This window comes from Nyctibius grandis, chromosome 27, assembly GCF_013368605.1.
Source record: "Nyctibius grandis isolate bNycGra1 chromosome 27, bNycGra1.pri, whole genome shotgun sequence".
In the NCBI taxonomy this organism is placed as follows: Eukaryota; Metazoa; Chordata; class Aves; order Nyctibiiformes; family Nyctibiidae; genus Nyctibius; species Nyctibius grandis.
Window position 1 is genome coordinate 6,492,733 of NC_090684.1, and position 24,323 is coordinate 6,517,055.

At 48.0% G+C, this 24,323-nt stretch overlaps 1 protein-coding gene across 1 annotated transcript in view; it reads right to left on the reverse strand.

Moving 5' to 3' along the window:
- The window catches only part of LGR6 (leucine rich repeat containing G protein-coupled receptor 6), a 149,525-nt gene that overhangs the window by 87,770 nt on the left and 37,432 nt on the right, over positions 1 to 24,323 (reverse strand). The window contains exon 2 of the mRNA XM_068419489.1: positions 6,501 to 6,572. Coding sequence (XP_068275590.1) covers positions 6,501 to 6,572 — 72 coding nt within the window. The remainder of the gene's footprint in view (positions 1 to 6,500; positions 6,573 to 24,323) is intronic.

Here is a 24,323-nt window from a genome sequence, read left to right on the forward strand (position 1 = left end):
GAGGAGGAGACTATGCAGGCCTGTTTCTAGCTCTGCTCTCCGTACCCCCACTGAATGCCTGTTCCAACTCGATAGATTGATGGCATTTGTTTCTTTTGTTTATGGTCCTCAAGCCAGTTTTCAACCCACACGAACGTTCATATGCAAGTTAGTTTGGGTTCATTTGCCAAGTAAGATTTAATAAGACACAACTCCTTAATGAACAACCCAATACAGGACACTGAATGCCTTCACTCCATCCCCTTATATTACAAACTGTCAAGGTTTTCAGGGGAGATTTGTTCCCTCCAAACCTTCAGAGCAGTTTTAACTTCTGACTTTACTCTGGGTGCCCCACTTGGGGTACACCAGAACAGAGTTAGTCATTTGGAAGGCAGTTTTTTGGGGAAAAATGGGTCCAGCTATTCTCACTTGCAAGGATTTTTCACTTGCTGCACACTATCCCTAGCCTAAATGGAGTAAAAAAAAAAGAACTGAAATCCCTAAATTTTCACAATATTTTGAATTTGATTTGGGTCCCTGCAATAACATGGCTTCATTTTCAATGTGCATGATGGAGAACCCCTTAGAAGCCCTTCTCTCCTGTCCCCACCTGCACCTGAGCCAACATCTGCCTCCCCGCCATGCCAGATTGCACAGGGATGACCTTTGGGAAGCTTCATCAGAGGAATTATCCTTTAAACCTTGATGCTTTTGCCCACTCACTGAGTTGACAACCAGTGCCGTCCTCTGCCAAGGACCAATGTCAAGCAGGATGACAGAAAGTCCTGGATGAACCAGGGCTAGTCCCCTTGTTGCTACCAAGTTACATCCTGGTGTCTCCTCCAACACAGCAGCTAGGGAGCATCCTGTGGGGACCACAGTGCCCAAGCATTCAGAGGAGCTGCAGCTCCTCACCTACAGCCACCTGGAAATGGAGAGCTGTGTCAAGCAAGATGACTACCAAGGAAGCAGTGATGCTGCCTCCAAATCTTAGCATGGCAAAGCAAAATCATGGCCTGACAAGCGTTTTTCTCTCTACCAGAGAACTCTGCAGCCTGCTACGTCATGGAAACCCACCAAAGCTGCTCTCCGAGGAGTACCCCACTCCAGACTTCTTAGTGCACTGCCCCAGGAAAGGCTTTTGACCATGATGCCAGCATGCTGGAACCTTGCCCAGAAATGTCAGCACCCCTTTACACTGCAGAGCTATCACTCCAGAAGGAGTCATGCCCCAAAGCCAGCATTACTGCAGTGCTGCCTCTTACAAGAATGAGATTGCCTAGGAGTGAGACCCTGTGCTGGACAATACCCCCAAAGATGGAGGTTTCAGATGTCTGGGAGCTGATGTGGGTGGTGGTGGGTGCTCCAACACCAGGCAGAGGCACACTGCAGCAGTGCTGGTGCTCCATAACCTGTGGTGACTCCACCGGTCCTTGCACCCACTGGGAAGAGGAGTGAGAAGGGGTTTCTTCCCTGGTGCAGGGGAGGAGAAGAGGGCTGCTGTGTTCACATTCCTAGCATACACCCTTACATTTTATTTCATTTTGCTTTTATGCTGTTTCTTGGCCTCCAGTCCCTTGAGTTGCAAGAGCTGCCTGGGAAAGGGAACAGCCTGCGAGGGGAGGCCACGCTGTGGGTCCTGCACGGTGCAGAGGCACGGCACTCCCCATGACGGTGAGTCCCTCTGCCCTCAGGGCCTGAGAAGAGGCAGGTGAAAGAGCCAGTGGCTGGGAAGGGGTCTGATCTTGCCGCTGTGCCCTGAAGCAAGAGGTGAATGGCAATGAACACCTGCCTTTGGCTGCAGTTTCTCTTCTTGGCACCAAGCGCTCGTGTTTGGATTCAAAGCGCGGTAACAAAGCCCTTGCCGGCGAACACATTTCAACATGTTATTATTCCCAGGCTGGCTTTCAAGATCCTCTTTCTATTCCTTCTGTACTGATTGCTCTTGTTTCTCTTGGCTCCCAGCTCTGGCTTTTCAGGCTTCATTAACTGGAATTTATTAGCAACTTTAAACAATCTTCCTGCTGCCAAAAAGAGATAAAGAAAGAAAAGAAGAAAAAAAAAAGAAAGAAACAAAGAGGAGACACACTAAACTCCGGGCTGCTCCCTGCCTGTGTGAGGCCCAGATCTGAACACCTCTGTCACTGGAGGCTTTCTCTGGAGGGTAGGATGGGTGAGTGCCTGGGCTGGGACCATGCCTGCTCATGGCACAGCCTCTCCTGACTCTGCTGTGTGTCCTCGCTGGAGCTGGAGGCTGGTGGTGACAGAGGAGAGCGCAGACTGATAGAGAGCTGTCAGAGAGGAGTCCTTGGTGGAGTTGCCTCCTCAAAGCCAGCTGAGACTGAGAATCTGGTCTCTTGGCAGCCTCTGAGCATGGGTGCTAATTGCATCCGCAACACCTTCCTGAGCAGCTCGCAGTAAAAACTAATGACTAACAGGTCCTGGCACACCTGAGAGGCCCATTCTTATTGCTGGATGGATGGGTAAATAGAGGCACTAGCAGGGAAAATCACTTCACCAAGACCACACAGTGAGCGAGCAGTTTGAGCTGGAGCAGTCCTGGTGCCCTAACCACAGCGTTGCCTCCGATCCCATGTGGGACACGGCCGTTTGGTCTCCAGAAGGGAGCTGAACCAACACAGAGAAGTCCTGTGGGACAACCCAGCTGGACATCATGGTGTGATTTGGGTGATTGCTTCGTAGTCCTCAAGCCCCCCACATGCCACCATGCTCTCACTTGTTCCTTGCATGCCCCCACTTGGCATGGGTGCATGCAGAGGACTAACATACTTGGGGCCCAGGTGGATCCAGCAACCTGGATTCGCAGTGCTCCACAGCAGCCTGAAGGATGTGCAACAAGGCACATTTGTCCTCAGTGTCCGTGGGACACGTGCTTCATCTACCCATTTTTGCAGCTTTCTTTCCCCTTCCATTATTCCTGTTCCTCGTTTGAAACCCAGCTCTGTGCACCAGCTGAGCCTTGAGTCCAGCTGATCTCTGACTTTCATGAAACTTCACCTTCATGAGGAGCCTGAGACGGTGCTAAAATAGAGGCACAGAAAGAGGAGTAATTGTAAAAGGTGTGAAACACCAGTTCTCCTCCAAGCTGCTGTGACCCTGGGCTACTGGGACGAGATCTAACGAGAGAGAAGTTTGGCAGAAGCAGAGGAGGAGAGGGTAACTGTGAGGAGCTTGTGGAGGTGGCAGAGGAACATTGACTTTCTCTGACTGTCAAAGAAGATGAGGATTACAGAACACATCCACATGTGTTCAAAGGCCAGGGGTGTCAGGAGTTTCTGGGATGTTTCTGAGCACTAGACCAAGGTAAAAATGTCCCTAAAATAGAAGAGTTTTCAGGGGACCTGAAAAGGAGATTTGAAAATCTGTGTTGAATTTGGCAAATATTTTTGGCTGAGGAACCTGTGATTTTTTTCAGAATGTTCAAGCATCTTTTTTAAGGCATCTTAGCAATAAAGCAAATACCATTTGAAATACCATTTTCTTTTCAAGTTTAACCCAAAGCAAAAGAGGAAAGGTTAAGAAGTAACCTGAAAATGAAACAAACTTCTCTCCTACAGGTTAAAAGAACATTTTTTGGGTTGACCAAAGCCCCAGAACATCAGTTTTGGTTCACCTCGAATTGAATTTTGCAAGTTCTGCCTTCAGTTGCTCCAGCCTGTTACTCACACAGTTTATCAAGGATGTGACAGGGAACATAACAGGGTATGAGGCAGGCTGGGGCTGTAAGGTCACCCCAAATCCCTGGAGATGAGAAACTGGCTGAAAGGTCCATCTAACTGAAAACAGGCACTTGCAGCAAGGTTGGGCTGCAGCAGAGTCCTCTTCATTGTCAGCCCTTTTCTGCCTGGAGGTCAGGCAGGCAGGCAGGCAAGTCTTCCTCCTCCCCAAGAGGAACTAACACTGGGATACCTGGATTGTCCCTCATTGCTCAACAGGGTTTTCTGGTCTTCATTCACTTAGCATGCCCCAGCATGGACAATTCTTCCATGGGGAAGCAGAGAGAAGGCTTGGTCTCACGTGCTACTTGTCACCCCAGTAGACCAAGGGAATATGTTCTGAGTAGATGAAATATGCAGAGATTTGAGCTGTGAAACCTGAACAAACTTCTGTTGAGGATGTGTAAACAGGCAGTATTTGTTTGCTTGATTCTTGTGCAGGTCCTGGCACAGAGGGTGATCCCATCCTGAATGTTATGGTCCTGATGTAATGTTTTGGGATGAAAGTTGGTAAAGATAGAAGTGAAAAGAGCAGGGGAAATGCCAGGCACGTTGCATTACTGGTTGATGACAGCCCGATGAATAATGTACACACTGTCCTTGTCTAGATGTTGTCATTGCAAGAATCACTTTTAATTCCTGATAATATATAAAAATCCTTCCTTGCTTGTTTTCGTATAAATTACTTGATTTCCATAAATAAGATTACTGTCTTATTGCTATCAAATTCAAGCAGGAACTTGGGTATGCACAGATATATAATGCTGCAGTTTCCATTTATTCTCCTAACTGTCATGCTTTTTCCTAGTCAAAATACCTTTAGTTTCCGAATGAGGACTTGTGGCATTTTGAATCTCTAGTAAAATGTTCTCTAACAACTTCCAATTATTTTTCAGATTTTCCTGTTTAAATTTTTCCTCTTCATCTGTTTCATTCATGATTATTTTTGGCTGTGGGAAGCTGGTTCTTTTGGAGCCTATGAATATTTATTCATTGCTGGTTGAGACTGTTCTGTTTGTACATGACGTAATCAGGACACGATTGCTTGCAGCAAGACAACTGTTAATTTTATACAACAGAGTATGGTCTCTGTGTGTGAAAACCTATTCTAACCCCAGTGAATGCTTTGGGTGTCCACACTTCAACAGAGATGTTGACAAAATGGAAAGAGAAGGGCTGCAAGATGGATGCAAGGTCTTGAAAAACCCACCTTCTGTGGGTAGCTCAAGCTCCAAAGCTAAGAAGGATAAAAAATGACTCCTGCTCAGTCTGTAAATGCCTAACGGGGAAAGGAGTTTGGGTAGCTGGGGCCCTTGCAAGTCTAATGAATAGAAACTACAGACAGATGAAGATGAATTGCAAGACCATTTGAAGTTAAAAACTTACAGTATGATTTGATGTTTATGAGATTTGACCTGTTATGGGAATAATGACCATCGGTATCTGGTCTGGTCTCTTTAGTCAAGACTGAATGTTCAGAGAAGTAAGTTCGTCTTTGCATACGTGTGTGAATGTAAGTACATACACTGATGTGCAAACTCTTTTCTAAACGCACAGACAGGACTTTCTGCTCATGACAGTGGTGCCTGAGCACGGCACACAATACACAGTGCAGAAGCTCGTGTCAGTAAGGTGCTAGATGGGTCAGCACCACAACCTGTGCACATCACTGTCATTACACTGTAGTACTGGATGCCGAGCATTCAGGGTCGCTCCATTGCAGAACATGTGGGCTAGTACATCTGGGAGATGAAAATGCCTTCTTTCAGGATAGTGCAAACACCCGTTCTGTAGCAAATTCTGACATTTTGGAAAACACCTCTTTTGAAATGTCGATGTTGCTTATGGTAGTGGCTGCAAGAACTGATTCAGTAAAGCCAAAGTGTTTCATTTAGACAGATTAAGCTGTAGTAAGTGTTATATATACAGTAAATTTACAACATATATATCAAATGCAGCATTAATATTAGTGTTTCGTGCAATGTAATAATAGTGTTTTGAAGAAACTGTGTTTTCCAACAGAAGCTATTGTGTTGAAAGCAGCAACAGCATGAGAATAACACCTGGAGGTATTTCTCATGGTCAAGTGGAATAAGACCATACAGGTGCAATTTACCCATGCAGAAATGGCCAACCTCAATATTCTGCCCCCCAGGCTCCCATTTTTGGGGCTCCCAAGGGATTCCAGTGGTTTCTAATGCTGGTGGTTAATTTTCACACTTTCAGAAGTGGGGCCACTCCTTCACTGACACACAGCCACATGCCGATCCCTGGGGATTGCGATTGCTGCTGTGTCTGAGTGTGCCCGCTCAGACCACAGTACACATTGGTGCATGACGGGACACCTCAGCCTCTGGGGCAAATTTTTTGAACTTCAATTGCCCAGGCTCATTGCCATCTGAACTGCAAAGTGCCTGGCAGTGAATCTGTCTCTGGACTGCAGGAGGCTGTGAGGGGACCCTGTATGCAGAAGGGTGAATGAAACTCCGTGTTTGCTGGCTCTGCTCCAGGGTGCAGTGTTGATTTTTGCATAATGGATTGGGTCTTCTTTTATTTTGGCTTTTGGCACATGCACCATCTCAGCCTAAAGGTAATGACCTCAGTCAACCCCCCAAGCTAGAGCAGCAAATAAACCCTCTCCCACTGTGCAGCCTCCTCCCATCTCAGCCTGTAGCCGCAGTGACAACACTGGGAGTTGCTACCAGAGCCACAGGCACCCTCTCCAGTGTCCCCCCCCCCCCCACAACCATGCTCTGCCCGGTGCGTTCCCCCCATACTTACAGCTCCTCCAGGAAGCGCAGGTGATGGAGAGCGCTGGGCTGCAACCGGCTGATGTTGTTCATGCTCAGATCTCTAGTGGGGAAGAAAGACAGAAGTCTCTGATCAGTCACACTGTGGTTTGCACAGAATAAACCCCAATGCCAGGCTCTGTGTCCCCTCTCTGCTAAAGAAGCCCCTGCAAACAGCGTTTCAGCATCAGCATCTTATTACAGTCCAGGCTCTGCCTGCAAAGGGTTGGAGAGGAGTAACCAGAGAGAGATACTTGCTCCTTCGGGGTGGTCTGCCTGAGCTCTTCCAGGTTGTGGAGCAAGTTAGGACATTTCCTAACAGCACGAGCAGTGTTAGGGTCTCACAATTTTTGGAGAGTGAACAGGAAGTCCAGTGATGCTGGAGCAGGACAGTATGTCCTTGGGCCCAAAAGTATCTTTCTGTGACCACTGGTCATGCCAGCCACAACAGGGAGCTCTTCCAGTGCATGGATAGAGAGCTGCTTTTGAGCAGACAGCAAGCTGTGGAAGACGGGGTACATCCGATTGGACAGGCCTGATTTAAACTGGAAAAACTAGAGAACAACGCCAGGAATGAGGGATGAAGATAGGCTCTGTGGGTGACAGACTCTGAGTTTAGGGGGTGGGAGGAATCTGTCTGATTGTGCTGGTCTCAGTCTTTGCCATCTCTAGCTAAAGGCTCACCTCCTGTCTGCTTAGGGTCCGACAGACCCTCCCAGAGGAGACTGTACCATGACCCAAGGGGTCCAGGGAGTGCACTGAGTCTTAAGGCCTTAGCACATCACACAGTCACTGTGAGTCACCCACTGTGGAGCTGTCATCGTCTTAGGATATGAGAGTAGCAAAGTCTGCAGCAAATGGTGCATTAGACAAGCTGGTAGTTCGAAAAAAAAGGATGGCCTCCGAGGCTCTTCAGGAGGTCTGATACTTGATAGCAGCAACCCTGCCCTCAAGAGCAGCTGCACATGAAGAAAACTGCACTTGTTACTCAAGTCTAGAGCGAGCTGTGTCCAGATGGCTGCAAGTGAGCATCTATTTGTACAACTATGAGGAAAGATGAGGCTGAATAAAAAGCTGGTGTGGTTAAAACCAATGGGATTGGATGGGACATATCCCCTACCAAGCAAAGCAATCCCAGTTAAATGTCATATGAGGCGCTGGGTAGACTCGTGTGAGGCGGAAAGGACTATTTTTGGTCACTGTGTATAGACAGGACACCAGTTGTCTCTTTCAGACCACTTAAACTAAACGGCAGAGGCAGACCGGTGTCTCTCTTGTAATGTGAGAATAAGAAGGCACAACATAAAAATAAAGGCATTTTACTTTGCTCTTCCCTCCTGTAAATCTCACAGATTTGTGAGCCTAAGGAAGGATCTGCCGTCCCCCTCCAATGTCCGTGGGAAGCTATCTTGGCGTTGTTGGACAACTGCATGGAGGAACGAGGCTTGTGCCAAGGCCAAGGACTGAAGCATGAAGGAGAAAAGTCCCTCAGCACAGCCCAGCCATAAAAGACTGAAGTCTCTGAGCTGGCTGCCATCTGCACAGCACACAGTCATTTTAACTGAGATCCTGCAGACCCAAGACGTGAGACTGCAGGTCACAGATCAAACGCCCTGGAGCATCACATGCTGGCTTTGGGATCTGGGTAGGAGATTGTGACAGTGGAAAAGAGTTTATTGAAAAAATTACTCAATTCCTTTGTATTCTTCAGTGAGAAAATTCCCAAGTTCTGCTAGTAAAGGGGCTTAAAAAGTTTGAGGGTGTAGGCTTCATTTTGCTCTGTTCTCCACCAAAAACCCCACCACTTTCTGACCAGGTCTATTTGGCATTGGTGGAGGCACGTTATACCTAGGGAGGGTCTAAAGCCTGCCTCTACAGTTTCTCTGGAGATGTGTCCTGCGACAAAACTGCGCAGTTTCATGAGCCCTATTTGAAGATACTCCTGGCAAAGTCTGTTTTTTTTCTTTACAACTTTCTCCTCTCTGAAGAAATTGTGGAAAAATCCCCAAAAGACCTACGAGAATTCAAAATGCTGTTACAGAATGAATGCAAAAATGAAGTTATTGTCTGCATTGTTCTGTGTGCAACACTGCATTCTATATTTGGATCATCCTGGGATACAATAGAAGGGTTAAAATATTATTTTGTGCTGCTTCTATTTTTATTTTTAAATCCCTAAAGGCAGTTGCTACTTAGCACCCATTAAAACATCTTTTTTTTCCTACATCAAAGTGTCTCCTGTTTATATTGTAATGAATCAGTCTGATGTTTTGACATGTTGTGAAACAATGTAAAAATAACGAAAAATAATGTAAAATGAAAGGCTATGAAATAAAAACACGATCTGAAACATCCAAGATCTCCTTGAAACTCCGAGGCATATTCCTTAAGTTGTCTTCTGCTGGCAAGGTATGGAATACTCCTTGCTCTCTGCAGGAGACACTTTTCAAACCTCATTGAATTGCATTTTGGTTGTCCATCCCTTTCCTAGGCATGACGGGGACAGCCGCCTGTCCCGCACCCCTGGGTGGGCAGGGGTTGCAGGGATGCGCGTACCCTCAGCATCAGTCCTACCCAGCAGGATGGCAGTATGTGGCTGGCAGCAATGGGGAGGTCAAAGATGTTTTGACCCCTTCTTGCTTCCCCCTTGATCCATACCCTGGTTTCTGAAGAAATATACTGTTTTCTGAAGAACTCTTCCAAAAGGCAGAGGAGAAATCTCACATCTCCACCTTGCATGGCTTTTCTTTAAATGTCCCCCTCCCTCTCATTGTCTTGCACCCCTGGGACTCCTGGCCATGGACAGGTCTGAGAGAAGGGGCTCTCTCCCACCATCTGTTGTAGCAGTGAAGAAAAACCCAGCCCTGATTTCCAAGGCTATTGCATGCGGAACATTTTGGGCCATTTTATTTAAAACTTACTGATGTTTTGGGTGTTTGGATGCTCTGGTGGTTGGCTGTCCTGCAGGAATTGAGCGCAATGCATCTAAGCTCACAATACTGAAAAGTGCAAACCCTGGTCTGCTAGCTAATGAGCAGTGAGGCAAATATGGTGCCAATGACTCAGCTTTACTGTTAACTCCCCAGCGTGATATCCCATAGGGGCCTCACAACAGCTCCTCTAGAGCAGTGGACATCACATCTAGCTTGGTGTGGTGGATTTCCTGGACTGGCCATGGTATGAGGACAGCATGGAGGGGATGGTGCAAGGACAGATGGTGTGAAGGAAGAACGAGTTCCTCCAAGGACTGGAAATGAACTTCCTGAGCACAGCCTTGGACCCAGTGATTTTGCTAGCCACAAATGTATAAGGTGTTTCTCCACAGACTGTCCATGCTTGTGTGAAAGCTGAGGCAGAGGCACAGGATTCTTGCCTGAAGTGTTGTGGGAGTAAATATTTGACTTATTACTCATGTAAAGATGTTGTTGACTTGCTGTGTTTTCCCAAGCTCATGCTTTTCCTCTTAGTAAGGTTTCTTGTGTTATGTACATCCCCAGTGCATGCAAGAGTGGAAATGCTTCCTGTCAGAGTAATCAGAGAAGCTATTTATCTCTTAAAGTGTTTGGGTGTGGTTACTTCAGCCAGCCATATTTAGTTAATTTTAAAAGGAACCCATGGTATTTGAACCTGGTTGGATTTTTTTTTCCAGCAACACCTAACAGAAGGATTAGAGATTCATGGACTGAATGGATTAAGGAGTCCTCTGACCTCTCTCAGCTCTGTCAATGACTTTTGACTTTCCAAAATAGCGCTCTCTTTTGAGTGACTAGCATCTAGTGGAGTCAAACAAGTGTTGGTTAATGCATATGATGACATGGACAGTGGTATTAAGTGCACCCTCAGCGAGTTTGCCGATGACACCAAGCTGTGTGGTGTGGTCGACACGCTGGAGGGAAGGGGATGCCATCCAGAGGGACCTTGACAGGCTGGAGAGCTGGGCCTGTGCAAACCGCATGAAGTTCAACAAGGCCAAGTGCAAGGTCCTGCACGTGGGTCAGGGCAATCCAAAGCATAAATACAAGCTGGGCGGAGAATGGATTGAGAGCAGCCCTGAGGAGAAGGACTTGGGGGTGATGGTTGATGAGAAGCTCAACACAAGCCGGCAACGTGTACTTGCAGCCCAGAAAGCCAACCATGACCTGGGCTGCATCCCCAGCAGCGTGGCCAGCAGGTCGAGGGAGGTGATTCTTCCCATCTGCTCCGCTCTCGTGAGAACCCCCCCTGCAGTGCTGCGTCCAGCTCTGGGGCCCCCAACAGAAGAAGGACACGGAGCTGTTGGAGCAAGCCCAGAGGAGGCCACGAAGATGCTCAGAGGGCTGGAGCCCCTCTGCTATGGAGACAGGCTGAGAGAGTTGGGGTTGTTCAGCCTGGAGAATAGAAGGCTCCAGGGAGACCTTCTAGCACTTTCCAGTACCTGAAGGGGCTACAGGAAAGCTGGAGAGGGACTTTTTACAAGGGCATGGAGTGACAGGACGAGGGGGAATGGTTTTAAACTGAAAGAGGGGAGATTTAGATGAGATATGAGGGAGAAATTCTTTGCTGTGAGGGTGGTGAGACCCTGGCCCAGGTTGCCCAGAGAAGCTGTGGCTGCCCCCTCCCTGGCAGTGTTCAAGGCCAGGTTGGATGGGGCTTGGAGCAACCTGGTCTGGTGGAAGGTGTCCCTGCCTGTGCCAAGGGGGGTGGAACGGGATGATCTTTACGGTCCCTTCCAATCCAAACCATTCTATGATTCTATGATATCTAAGCATAGATGTTGTCATTTGCACTGGAGAAACCACTACAAAGGTGGGGACTGTACCATAGCAGGCATTATAGAAATGCACAAAGAACATAATTCAGATCCCAAAGTCCCTTAAACTCTAAAAGATATTAGAAAGGTAGGAGAGGAAATGGGGTGCTGCAGCTTCACCCAGGCTTGCAATGTAGGATCAGCAGAGGAACTGTCCAGGTTCTTGCCTTTGAGTTCATGAGATGACACTGCATTTGTGCACTGGGACAAGCCATCCCTCTCCTGTCCCAGAGCTCCTATGTTCCTCGCTCCCCAGTGACTTGCCTGTCTGTCCTCTCTGCAAGCTATCAAATAAAAGCAGGAACCCTTTCGCTGTCAGATCATTTTGCACGGCTGTGGTCTAAAATGCTGACAGTAAAGTGACCTACTCTACTACTCCCAGAACTGAAACTCTGTTCTGGTATCACCTCCATTTACCCATGAAGCAATGTCTTTTTAAGGCCTCTTGCATTAGGTGTTGAAATTACCTATGCTTTCAAATGGTGCTGCAGCAAAGCCATCATGGCTATAATTAGTGTGATTTAACATCCCCCCACCTTCCCCAACTAATTCTAAACATTTTTCGTAAACATTTCTAACTTCTGCCTGCAGGAAAACTGAGACACAGTTCATGGAAACTGAGGTCATGTGATTCAGCCTCAGACCTTACAATTCCTCTGGCCCTCGAGGGGTTCCTTAAATTATTTGCTTTGATGTCACCTTCTTTCATGAACAACCTTTGATTATTCACTGATTAGCTGATCTTCCTTACCAAAAAATGGTGTGACACACATCATGCTTTGGGTACCCCAGTAGGACTGTCTGCCATGCTCTCTACCAGTGCTATGAGATGGTTACCACAGTGTTTTAGTTCAGGGATGATACATGCTTTACAGATCAAAGGAATTTATCTTTGGCATAATTGCTCGGGCAAGTGGGATGCGGGCCGTGGTGCTGGTGCTCTGAAACATGGAGCAACGGATGTCCCTGCGGGGAGCAGCACAGTCCAGCAGACTTTGTCCAGCTCTGGTGAAGGCACCTGGGGGACCTTATAGAAGTGCGTGCTCTTAGGCTAAAAGGGAAGATTTTTGTGCTATAATATGTGGGTCTGCACAATATGTGGGATCCATGACCCTCTTCCCATGACAATTGTCCAAATAGACCTCAGCAATATCCCCAGGATGTACCTCTAGGGACAGTGAGATTGATGTGTCTCACACAAACTCAAGGTGTCTAAAAGCTGCCCACAAAATTAGGGAGAGATGGACCCTGCCTGTCATCCCCAAAGCTCCTGACATACCTCTTCCCAGACTATAAGCAAAGTGTTTCCCCAGAGATGCACTCTAACGTGAATTAACACAAGCAAAAATCAACAGACCTAAAGCAAAACAGGTTGAAGCCACACTGGAGTAACAAAACAAGATTGTGGCTGCTCAGTCAGGAGGATTTGAAGGTGAAATCTGCAGTGAATGGCAGTGATTGGCTGAGGCCAAGCACACAACTTTCAGAGCCAGATGTGCATCTGGCTCAAGATCTGCAAAGTGCACGTTACTGGCAGAGAGATGATGCTCTCCTGGAAGCCATCACAGGGCTAGGAGATTTCCTACAGAAAGAGCAGCTCCTAGCTGTGCCTGGGAGAAAACATTCCCTAGCCATCTCTCTCTGTAGTCCAAAGGGGCAGAAAGTCTGGTCACTAGCTTCAGTCCCCTGAGGTGCTCTCCATGGGTCCCTGTGTCACTCACCATGACGAGAAGCCTGTGTCCTCCTGCCACAAGAGCAGGGGGAAGTAGGTGCCTTCAAGCAGATCTTTGATCTGTGAGGTTTCTGCAAGCTCAGGGTGTGGTTCAAGGGACAGACCTTCATGGAGGCAGCAGTGGGGTACTCTATGGTATTCTGGCTTCTTTCATACCTCAGTGAAATCCCATGCATGTGGAAACAGCTGGAAGTGATGACAGATATTGCCCAAGCCACTGGACAGGATTTTCAGTATTTAGGGAAATGGTCCTTGTGCTTCTCTTTTGTAAGGAGGTGAGGTTGCCCCAAAGAACATATCTGACTGCTATTCTCAGGTTTTGAGCCTACAGGAAGCTACTGAGAATCCCAAATGGTGTCTATCTTCTCAAGCCTTAAATTGCTCCACCATATGAATATCTTTGCATTTTTCAGGTATTCAGGATATTAACATGCTCTCTTCCCAGCATGGACCCAACCTAGCTCTTCTCAGTGCTGGTGCTGAACACATGGGTTCCTGGACTGTAAAAAAGACCTTCCTTACAGTCAGCCCATTGAGCAGAAATTTTTATGATTGTGGGGAGAAGCTAATGACCTGGTATCCTCTTGATTAATTAATTGCACAATTACAGCATTAAGGCCTCCCAGTCCAGCAGTTTGATTTCTGGGGAAATTGTACAAACCAGATCAAAATTCCCATCCTTGTCCTGGAAAGGTCCAACACTAGACCTGTTCTTGCAAGGCATGAAACGTTCTTGTCTCTCTGAAATTGCTAGGAGATGAGGAATGTCTCTACCTATCTTCTGGCCACTCTCATTAGCATCCAGTGAAAGATGCACAATTATACCACCTTTAGAAAAGAAGCCCAAAGGCAATAAATGGTGGTTTTAGAAATTCTTCAGATTATACTAGAGTGATTCATAAAGGTTCTTGTTATCTCCTTTTCTCTTTATCTTGAAATCTCTGAGGTCACCACAAAATGCCTGAATTGCTTGGGGTAAAGCTAGGGTTGATGATAGAATGGTACTTGGAGCCACAGAGCCAGCTGAAATTTTTCCTAAAAGCCTGCAGGTTGAAAACTCCGCTAAAGGTAGTCTCCATAAAGAAAAGGAGAAAGGGAAGATAAAGAGATCAAAGCATTAAGAGCTCATTTGCATTACACCATATCTGGAGGCACCAGCCCTGCTTCAATCCCATATCACTGCAATAGGCAAGAGCAGAACGTGTTTCTACTCCCACCTTTCCACGTTTGAAAATAGATCAGTCATCTTAGATCATCCCCCATGTGTAGGCCCTATCCGAGATCTCCACAATGTTTCAATAATAAAGACTCAGACAAGGCCAGTTTGCCAGGGTGAGATTAAGCCCATCCCTGCACCAGCAGGTCTTCAGAAGCCTGGTCTGTGCAGAGAATAGCAGTGACCTACAGCAACCACAACTCATGCCACTCTGGGTACTCCACTTCCAGCTCCTCCTGTAGCTGCCCTGCCTCTGCACAGTGTTCTGTGCCCTGCACACATGAGAGCAGAAAGGGGCTGAGCAGAGCAGTAAGGCATTGCTGCCCCTGGGAATGGTTGATGTGAGAACAAGAAGAAGTAACTTTCAGAAACCATCTGTCAGGTCAGGGCTGTCAGTGAATACCATCTCATCCCAGGGCACACAGGGACTGCCAGGGGAAGGGCTCTCCTTCGACAGCAGAGGAGAAAGGAAGGTGTGGGGTGCACAGCCGAGGGTAGGGAGAAGGGCAGATCACTTAGCAGAATACGCTGCAGCCACATGGAGGAGACGTGGCTGAGAAGCAGCAAGGAGCTGCCTCCAGAAGTCACCATGCCGTGGGGCACAGATGAAACTTGGCTCAGAACATGAGGGCATTTTTTTCCAAAAAGGCAAAATGTGAATCTTGCTAAGTGTGCTCCTAGAGATTTTTCTCATGGGCTCTTTCTCCTGGCTGCAACTGTCCTAGTTACAGAGGAAAGTCTGCATGGTGATAGAAGGGGAAAGCACTTGTGCTGTGAGAAGGCAGGGAGAAGATGGCTTGTCTTGCTGGATATAGCTCTTATGAGCATGACGGGCACTGGCATCTTCTGGCCTACAGGTGTACAAGTGCCCTGGTGCTTCCCATGCCCATTAGCACAGAGCTGCTTCAACTGGAGTAGAGGTATCTCATATACGAAACCGAGGGGGAGGCTGATGGAGCCTCCTCTCCTCCCAGCCCCTCTGCCTTCACCTTCCAGACAGAGCAGTCAGTGCAGCAGGCTGCTTTGGGTTGGATGTTGGGCAAGGATCATATTTTCCATTTCTGATACCATTCTGCCAGTTCACGTTTTTGGTGATTCCCATGAAACAGAAGTCCAGAGAGAATCGTTTTGGGTTGATCAAAATAATAAAAAATGTGTTGTTTTCTTTTTTTCCTCCAGTTTTGACATTTAAAAAAATCACCCCAGAAAGGACACTCTAAACTAAAAGTCATTTGAAAAGAAAAGTACTTTCTGTCCTGGAAGTGTCCAAGCAGGACTTCTCAGCCTTTTTAAAACTCTTTTTACATTTTTGCCTTACATAATGGGATTCAGAGTTGGCCAGTGTTGGAGCTGGGTCAACAAGAACTTTTTCCTTAGTGTGAGCACACCAAAACCAAAAGAACCTCTAAACTAAAAAGAAATTTTCAGGCACGAATGAGAGCAAGGAACATTTTTTTAAAAGCAAGAAAAGCAAGCAAATGTCCTTTCTATCCTTTGGAGCAGCCACAGCCCAGCAATGTCCTGACTTTTAGCAACTAAATGGTCTCCACTAGATCCCTGGAAAGAGCTTCACATTCCCTTGTGTCCTCAGTGTGGGTTTGTTCCTTGCCCTTCTCCAGGTCTCTTCTGGGCTCTGGCTCCCCACTCACTGAGCTCTTTGGGAACAGACCTAGTCACTCTCATGGAAAGTGAAACCTCTCACCCTGCCGGAGTAGGTATCCCCTTAACACCCAGAACAGCTATCAGGGAAAGGTAAATCCAGGAGCATCTTCCTCTTTGCTGCCCAGCCAAAGCCTCTTGAAAGAGATAATGAGCAGTAAACAGCAAACAAACGCAATTGGTTCATCCGTCACATTCCCCATGCAACTGTCCTTGAAATCAACTGAGTCATGGAAATGTTGTGCTTTCAAGTTGGCATCTTCTGCTTTGATTAAGGCAGGATATTTATGAAGACAAGTGTTGTGTGAGAAACTCTTATCCAGCTCTGCTCTGGGACACTAGCCACGCTCTCCTGAGGGCTGGCTGGGGGACATGGTGCTGTGTGACAGGAAGAACAATGCAGAAGGGTAGAAAGCGGGTCAAGGCAAGCCAAGGATGGTTGTAAGCCACAGGGCTGTTCTAGGAAGCCAGAAACTCCATGGCAGAGGCACTTGCCAGCAGAATGTTCTGCAACTTGCAGTGCCTGAGAAGGCAGCTTGTTCGTTACAGTCTGCTCTGCCTGCTCCAGGCTCCTGCCCAGCACCTCCAAGAAGACCTGTGAGGGCAGTTTACACTGATGTACAGCATGCACAGGACTATTTTTTCTTCAGGCCAGTAAAGGGCTTTCACAGAATCACAGAATGTTGGGGATTGGAAGGGACCTCGAAAGATCATCTAGTCCAATCCCCCTGTGTCACTTGCACAGTTAACGTGGGAGGAAGCAGTGGAAACACAATGGTTGAACCCCTGTTGGAGCCCACATGCTGGGAACAGAAGTGAATTGCTATGGAGATATTCCTGGGAGATTAAACAAGCCACCTGGAAAATATGGCTTGTTGGACTGTACCACAAAAGCAGACACTGAAGAAGCAGGCAGATCATAGGAGAACGAACAGGGTCTAAGGAACTGGGTCAGTGTAGAGGTGAAGGTACCAGGACATCTCTGCTTGGCAAAGAGATGTGTGAGGAGAGGTGTGACAGAGAAGATGATGCTGGTTTGATGCACTAGGAGGATGTACTTTTTAGCTACAAATTGCTGGTAAAGAATTTTGTAGAGTCCCCCTATAAAGACACAAGACAAAGATACAAGACAAATTAATGGAGGATACATCTACCTGTGACTATTCAGGGTGATTGTCTAGTGCTACATCTGGCTCAAGGGTGCCTGAACCACTGATTCCTAGGATTTGCGGCATGGTGATCCAGCCAGGTTGAGGGCAATGCAGAAGAAGAGGTTTTTGAAAGTTATCTTCTTGTTTCTCCCAGTGGCTCTCGATGAGTTTTCAGGAGCAAACATCTGAGAGCGACAGCCTGGCTGTGCTGGATGCCAGCTTTCAGCTGGCCAGCTTTCCCTTTGGGCCACTATGTGTGGACACTCCCGTGGCCCAAGTGCTTCCTGAGTCTGTCCTTGACTAGGACTGGCTTTTGGACTACCAGCTTGGTACCCATGCCTGATTCAGAGCACTTGCTGCGAGCTCTGGTTCTCCTTTTAAGAGCAGGCTGGGGTGAAGCTAGTGTGGTCTGCACACACACACCATAGACATGTTTCCAATTGCATATCAGGCGCACATGCAACCACTGTCATCCACATCCTTCCTTTGATTGCATAAGGTCCGCACAAAGTGCGTTTGGCCCCACATATCCTGGAAAAGTATCAGCTGGAAGTCTAAGGAGAGGCAATATTTGGATTAGGGAAAAAAGCTCTCTGAATACCGAATTTCACCTCTGCTTGAGACTCTTTCTAAGGTGCCCACAGTTAATTTATGCACATGAGAGACCCCTGCACATCTGGCCCGGAGCAGCTGCCTCTGTCCTGTTTCTCTTCATTGCCCCCATCCTCCCTTCACTGCCAACTTCTGACACCCCTGGGCTGTTCAGGAATCCCCAACAGCTGATGCTCGTTTTCTCCAGCCCCGTTCCATTTACTTTCAGACCCACTGAAAGGAGATGGTGGAGCCCAAGGGTGACGGGCAGGAGGCTGATAGCCTGTGATTAACCAGAAGTGTATGTAAACATGCTGGTTTCTTTCACATTGAGAGGGTTTGGCAGCATGCAGTTATTCCTGTTAGTTCTCTGGCTGGCAAGAAATCAGAGAAAGGATCTGGCAGGATGTATGGTCACAGACGGTGTGTGATTTCTACCTGAGCTGGGGACAAAAGCTGCTGAGATGGGGAAGAACCAGGGCAAGGCACTACTGGAAGACCAACAGCTGCTGAGATGGGGAAGAACCGGGGCAAGGCAGTACTAGAAGAGTGCTGGGCCAGGCTGCCTCATCCCTTGCAAGTCATATCTCAGTAGGGTTACACCAGCTCATGTATGGGGCAGAATCTGATCCCAAAGTCCTGAGGCTAACAAATAAAGCAGTACATGTGAACTAGGGGGTTGGAGGAGATGCACTACTGAATCTCTGTGGAGTTTGTGGCTGTCACTAACTGGAAGAAACAGGCAAAATTTGGAAATATTTTACAGGGGACAAATTCTGACATATTTTTTAGTTGAAAATGTTAGAATGGCTGATTGAAATGCTTTATGCTGACATCAAAACATTTCATTCACTGAAAGCCAAGCCGTGACAATGCAGTATTTAATGACAGACAGCACCTGCACATATTAACCTGAGGCTGAATTTGGAAAAATCAGAAGTAAAATGAAACCCCAATTGAAACAAAATCCTTTGCTTGAGATTCAAACATCTCTAGTATGTTTTCATTCAAAAATTTTGACCACATCTGTGTGTTGCCTGGAAACTTTTGCATTTGGCGAAGAGCAGTTTTTACTCTAGGAAACTCTTTCTCAGAGAAAAACCTGCTTTCCCTGCGCATCATAAGCAGATCCTTTTGCTGTTCACAGGCAAGCTACCAGCATGGGACCCTGCAGGGTGCCAGGCACTACCACTGTGGGAAAGGTCTACGGCCCCATGGGACCCCTGGTCTTGGTGCTGGGCTGTGTTTAGACACAGGAGACATTGCCTGAACAGCTGTTCCCCATCTCCCCCTGATGGAAAGATGACGAGTTTCTGTATTTCACTGGCACACTGCTTTGAAGCTGTCCGTGTTATCTCCAGGGCTGTGCGTGCGCCAATCTATAAACCCAGGTGCTAGGACAGAGAGGTGGCTCCAGTGTCAGGGTGAGACCAATGCACAAACAAAGAGCTGGCAGAGGCAGTAGGGCTTGGCATTCGGAGACTTTTACATGGGCTTCCTTCCCTTGCATGTGACCTCCTGGACTTGCCAAATGATGTCAGTGCTGCAGCTGCCCGTCATTCTCTCAAAGAACAGGAATCCAGTTGCCTGGGTATGGAGGCTTGTACCTGATTTGGCACTTCTGGACAGATCCTCTAAAGTTCCTGGAAAAGCACAAGAGGTTTGCTGGCAGGAAATAATAGGAAAAACTTTGATGAGAAGCCCGTGTCTTCCTGCCTGTGATTCCTCGGAGCAGACTGTTACCTCTGGTAATAAATGATTTCTCTTACCCAGAAGGTGAAAAAAGATCTTAAGTCAGAGGAAAATGAGCACTTAATGTGCCAGATGCAAGCTGATGGCTTTATGCCCAAATCCTTGACCTCATGGAGAGGGAGTGCTTCTCTAACACTTGTTAGAAAGCTCTGTGAAGAGGAAGCATGCAGATCTCATGCAGAGTTAAGGTTCCAGGTGGGATTTATCCCGGGAAGGCTGTATTGGAGACAGAGACTCTCCCATTAGCACAGCCTGGCCAAGAGGTGAGAAGAAGCCCCACCTCGAACTTGGTTGCATGCAGCACCATGCCCTACACCAGCATCCTTACACCGTCATGCTGCAGCCAACCCTGAACTCCCCCTGTGCCCAAGATCGTGTTTACCACAGTGGCTGCCATGGTCTGTTGAACACAGCCAAGCTGCTTTCCAGACTCAGCTCTCCTGAAAGACCCTTTGTACGTTGTTTTGCTTTAAGCACTACTTGCACCTGTGTAGATTCCCACTGCCCTCATAAGTGCTTTGCTGTGGGGCGGTCAGGGTTGCAACTCAGGTCCCAGCAAAGTCTGGACCACTACAAAGAGCTCGATGGGGCTGTAAGCATGGAGTGCATGTGAGGCATATGCATGAACTCATGACAAGCCGTGGAGAATGTATGTGCAGCACATCTGCACTGAGAAACACCAGCCTCAACCTGCAACCAGACACAGCAGTGATGAGCATGGGTCCCTGGTCTCTAAGCTGCTGCTCAAAGGCTAGGAGCTGTGTCAGCCTGGGAGCTGGCAGGAGGGACCAAGGGACGCAGTGCTCCGTCTTCGAAACAGTCCCCAGGAGAACTCAAGCGCTGGCCCTTCCCACGTTTGGTTTGGAAAGACTGTGCTGCAGAAGCCTGTGTTTAAATGGCACTTTCTAAACACTCCCAGCCACCATGACCAACCAGTGGAGACAATTCAGTGACATAAACAACCGGAAGAGACAAGGCTGTATTCTCATGCCTGAAATGGGTGGAAGGCTCAGTTCTGGCATCTCTGACACTGCTGTAGCCAGCTCTGGTGCCAGCTGTGTTGCAATGCTGGCTGACAGACACGAGAAGGTGGGCTGCTGTGAATGTTCTCATTTGGCTTATGGCGCACTGTGAGGCAAAGTTTCTCCTGAAGCATCACTGCCCGGCTCTTACAAGTGCTGCTTTCAGAGCCACCCTGTGAACCTGATCTTGGGCTTTCCCCTGGAGAGTGGCAATTCCAGGGGAGCTGGGATCAGCTGGGAAACCAAGCCCTGATACCAAAGTGCTGATTTAGTCTCAACCCTCTCCCTTTCCTGGCTATCCTGATTTTCAGGCAGAACAAGCTATAGCTTTTCTTTTTGGCCCATGTGACTTATATTATGTGGGCACCAGCCCCCACCACCAAGGACACAGCTCTCATACTGCCTGGCTTGGATTTAAAATGGGTTAAAAATCTCTTAATCCAGCTACAAATCTGGATGTAAGGCATTGGTCTGGCTCCCACTGTAGATTTTTTTCACAGGCACCGGTCGCCTGGGTGCAGTGAGCACAACCCTTGCCCAGTGCAGCGAGTGCGTGCCCTGCACAGGCACCAGCAGTGTTGGGGAAGTGATTGTCCTTCGCATCCTCAGGCTTTGTCCCTGCTAAGGCCATGGGTGCCCAGCATTTGCTGCTGTCAGGTCATGCTAGCATGAGGAATCGTGTGCCTGTTCCCTCTGCTCTGGAGCAGAGAACCCTAAAATCCAGGGGATGCTGGAGCTGGACTCCTGTGCTTCCCTGGTGCTCAGCTCCCTGCTGGCTCCTGCGATGGGGTGCTGACAGCAGGCAGAATTGTTGACTTCAGTCATTCAACAACTGCCAGAGAAAAACACTGTTTTAGCTGTGTGTTACCCCAGATTTTCACCTGTGCCTTCAGAGCTGGAGTCCAGCTGACAGCACTGACGTACCATGAGGGGTTAGGTGGGGTCTGTCTGTCCAGGCTCATATCCCCACCAGGGTAGGGACCAAACAGCAGCTGCTTCATCCAGCCAGATGGGACCTTGTCTGCACCAACCCACGTCTAAACAGGGATCCTGTGGCACCCTTGCCTTCAGCTTGACTTCCAACCACCATGCTAGGCATCTCCCGTGGGTCCTGTGTTGTATCTGCCCACCATGGGTATGTCTGAGATACCATAGGCTATCTCAGATTGCACTTAAAGCCCCTGTGTGGGGAACTGCATCCAGCCCCAAAACACTTTGGCAAATCTTTGGCCAAACAAAGAGCGATAGTTGTGTTCAGCCCAGAGCTGGTAGAGAGGCTTTTGAGTTGTCTCTCTTGTCTTTCATACACTTTGGACCCCAGCAGACAGGTCAGCAGCATCCTCCTCTGAGCAGAATGACTGAAAGCCATGAGAGGAAGGGGGGAAGAGCTGTGGAGGAATAACAACCCTGTGCCTGTGCATTTTATCACAGATTCAGGTGCCCTGTTATACTGTGAAGGTTTGTTCACCAGCAGGGAGGCATATCACAAGGATACAGGATGCTCCTAATTGCCTGCCCTGCCCAGATGGGAGTTCCCCGTTGCAATGATGGGGCAGCAGAACATCCCTTAAGGTTTGCACTTTGCTTTTTTGATCTGGTTTGTGGCATTACTTTAGTCATGACCGTAAGATGCTGCTGTTGAGGTAGAGGACTACCTGTGCAGGCTGGGATTTTCAAAGAAACTTAAGTAAGGCCCTGAAAACTGCAAACAACATTAATATGACATCTGCAGAGTGGCTGCCTCGAGAGCAGAAAAATCATGTCATAACCTAACACCTGTTTAGTAATGAGACAGTGTCCAGGCTCTGTTTTCAGCTCACTCATCTTGGAGACGGTGTGCTCTGTGCCAAAACAAGTCAGAGAAGGAACAATCACGTCATGACAAGGCTGAATACATTTAATGCGCTCAAGCAGGAACGGAAGGCAATAATTCACTCCGGAGCAGGACTAGCTTGGGATGGTCTGGCACTGCAGATGATTTATATTTAGAGTTGGGCTTGGCAGGTGCTTTTATGGAAGAGAAGTTTTTTTTTTTCTATTGTATTCAACCTGTCCCAAAAATAGTTTAAACCATTCTGCTTTGTGACATGACCAACTATTAACTATCTCAGCTGGGAAAGAAGTGCATAAAATTGCCCTCTTGTAATTCTTGGGAGTTGCGTAGCACTAGGTTCTGCTGGAGACATGACACTGGCATTGATCAGAGATGGCCAGCCTCTTCAACATACTGCACCCAAATATCTGAGTGGATTGGCAGAAACACTGGGGGCTGAAAGAGGATCTTACTCCTCTTCTGCCCCAGCCCTCTCCCCTGCTCTCCAGCTCCCTGTGCTGTGATGTTGGTGTGTGGACTGAGAATTAAAAGACTATCTGAGACCACATGCTCACAGTGCTGTGGAGGGAGGGCAGACAACATGTCCTTGCAGTGGGGCCGTCCTGGCATGGGTGTCTGTGATGGGTTTTGCAGAACTGGTCATGATGGGCTGCAACGTGCTCTTTTCATCGACTCTGCGGTGCTGGCTTGTGCAAGGTGATGGCCAACGCTAACACTCCTGAAGCTTGGCGCTGACCACCGAGCATGCGAGGCAGGGGAAGGCACGAAGGGGGCTGGTGCACCCCCAGCCCTGTCCTCTCAGTGTGGAGGCTGTTGGCTTGAGCACTTGGCCATGGAAATTGGATCCCTACCTTGGGCCCCGTTAGACAAGGCTTTGGTGCCAGAACTATGGGGATGGATGAGCCTCTGCTGGTGCACAGGCCAGCATTAAATGTTTTACCTTCCGCATAAGACTCTGAGTAAAGGAAATCTCAGAAAAAAATTGCTCCTACAAATGTTCCTGCCTTCCTATTTTTTGTGTAGGAGGGTGGATTTGGACAGAGTGAGAAGGGAAATATTACCTTACTCAAGGAAGCAGAACGGACTCTGGGGTGGGATTCACAGACCACCCCAGCTATTGCCCTGTCTGAGTACCAATGGCTGACCTTGCAGACAGAGAAGGAGTCAGGAAAAGTGAAAAAAAAACCACAGAATTTGAGATAATTCAGAAGCATAAATAAAACTTAAAATAGCTTTTTAAATATCATTTCACTCCTGTACCTAGGGCTTTACAAAAACTGAGAAGCACTGGTCTTCCTGCTGGTCCTAGGGCAGAAAACCACAAGACTGATGCCACATGCAGAGGTAGGATATTACTGGACAACTCCCACTGTTATCTGCAATGGCTCTTGGAGGTCATGGCATGACACTGGCACATGGACTTTGTCTGTTGGCCTTCCCCTGCCACCCAGGCACCAGAGCTTTTGGGGTGCATAGACTAAGGTTTGGATTGTGCATGGCCCCAGCATGTTCCCCACCCTGATGCTCCCACCTTGTCTCTGGGCTGGAGTGGGAGAAGCAATGTCCATGGAGCACAGGGAGTGGGCTGCTGCCCAGATAGTCTGCCTGGCTGTCTCCACCTGATAGCCTGTTGGCAATGTCTGTGCAAGGGATGTGCTAAAGGGCCCCAAAAACTGGTAATCTTGAAGTTTCTTATAAGTTTTCTAACCAGCTCACTTATGCAATGACCTAAGTGTGTCCAAAGGCATCATCTCAGATAGCTGGAAAACTCAGCAACCCAGAGCCATCAAGAGAGGACGTAACGAAGTTGTGCAGCTGCGTTAAACTAACCATTTACTACAGACCTGTAGCAGTTAAGACTCCAAGCAACGTGGCAGCCTGAAGTTGTTGCAGATCCCAACAAAATGACCTTTCACAGCAAAAAGGATGATGAAGTGTCAGCATAGCTCGTGTGGCATTTCCTAATCCGTGCCTGCTACACCCACATCAAGAAGGGATTGCAAAAACGCCGTGCGGGCAGTTGCAAGTTGTGAAAGTGTTTCTTCCAGCTGGAAATGGATACCTTCTCA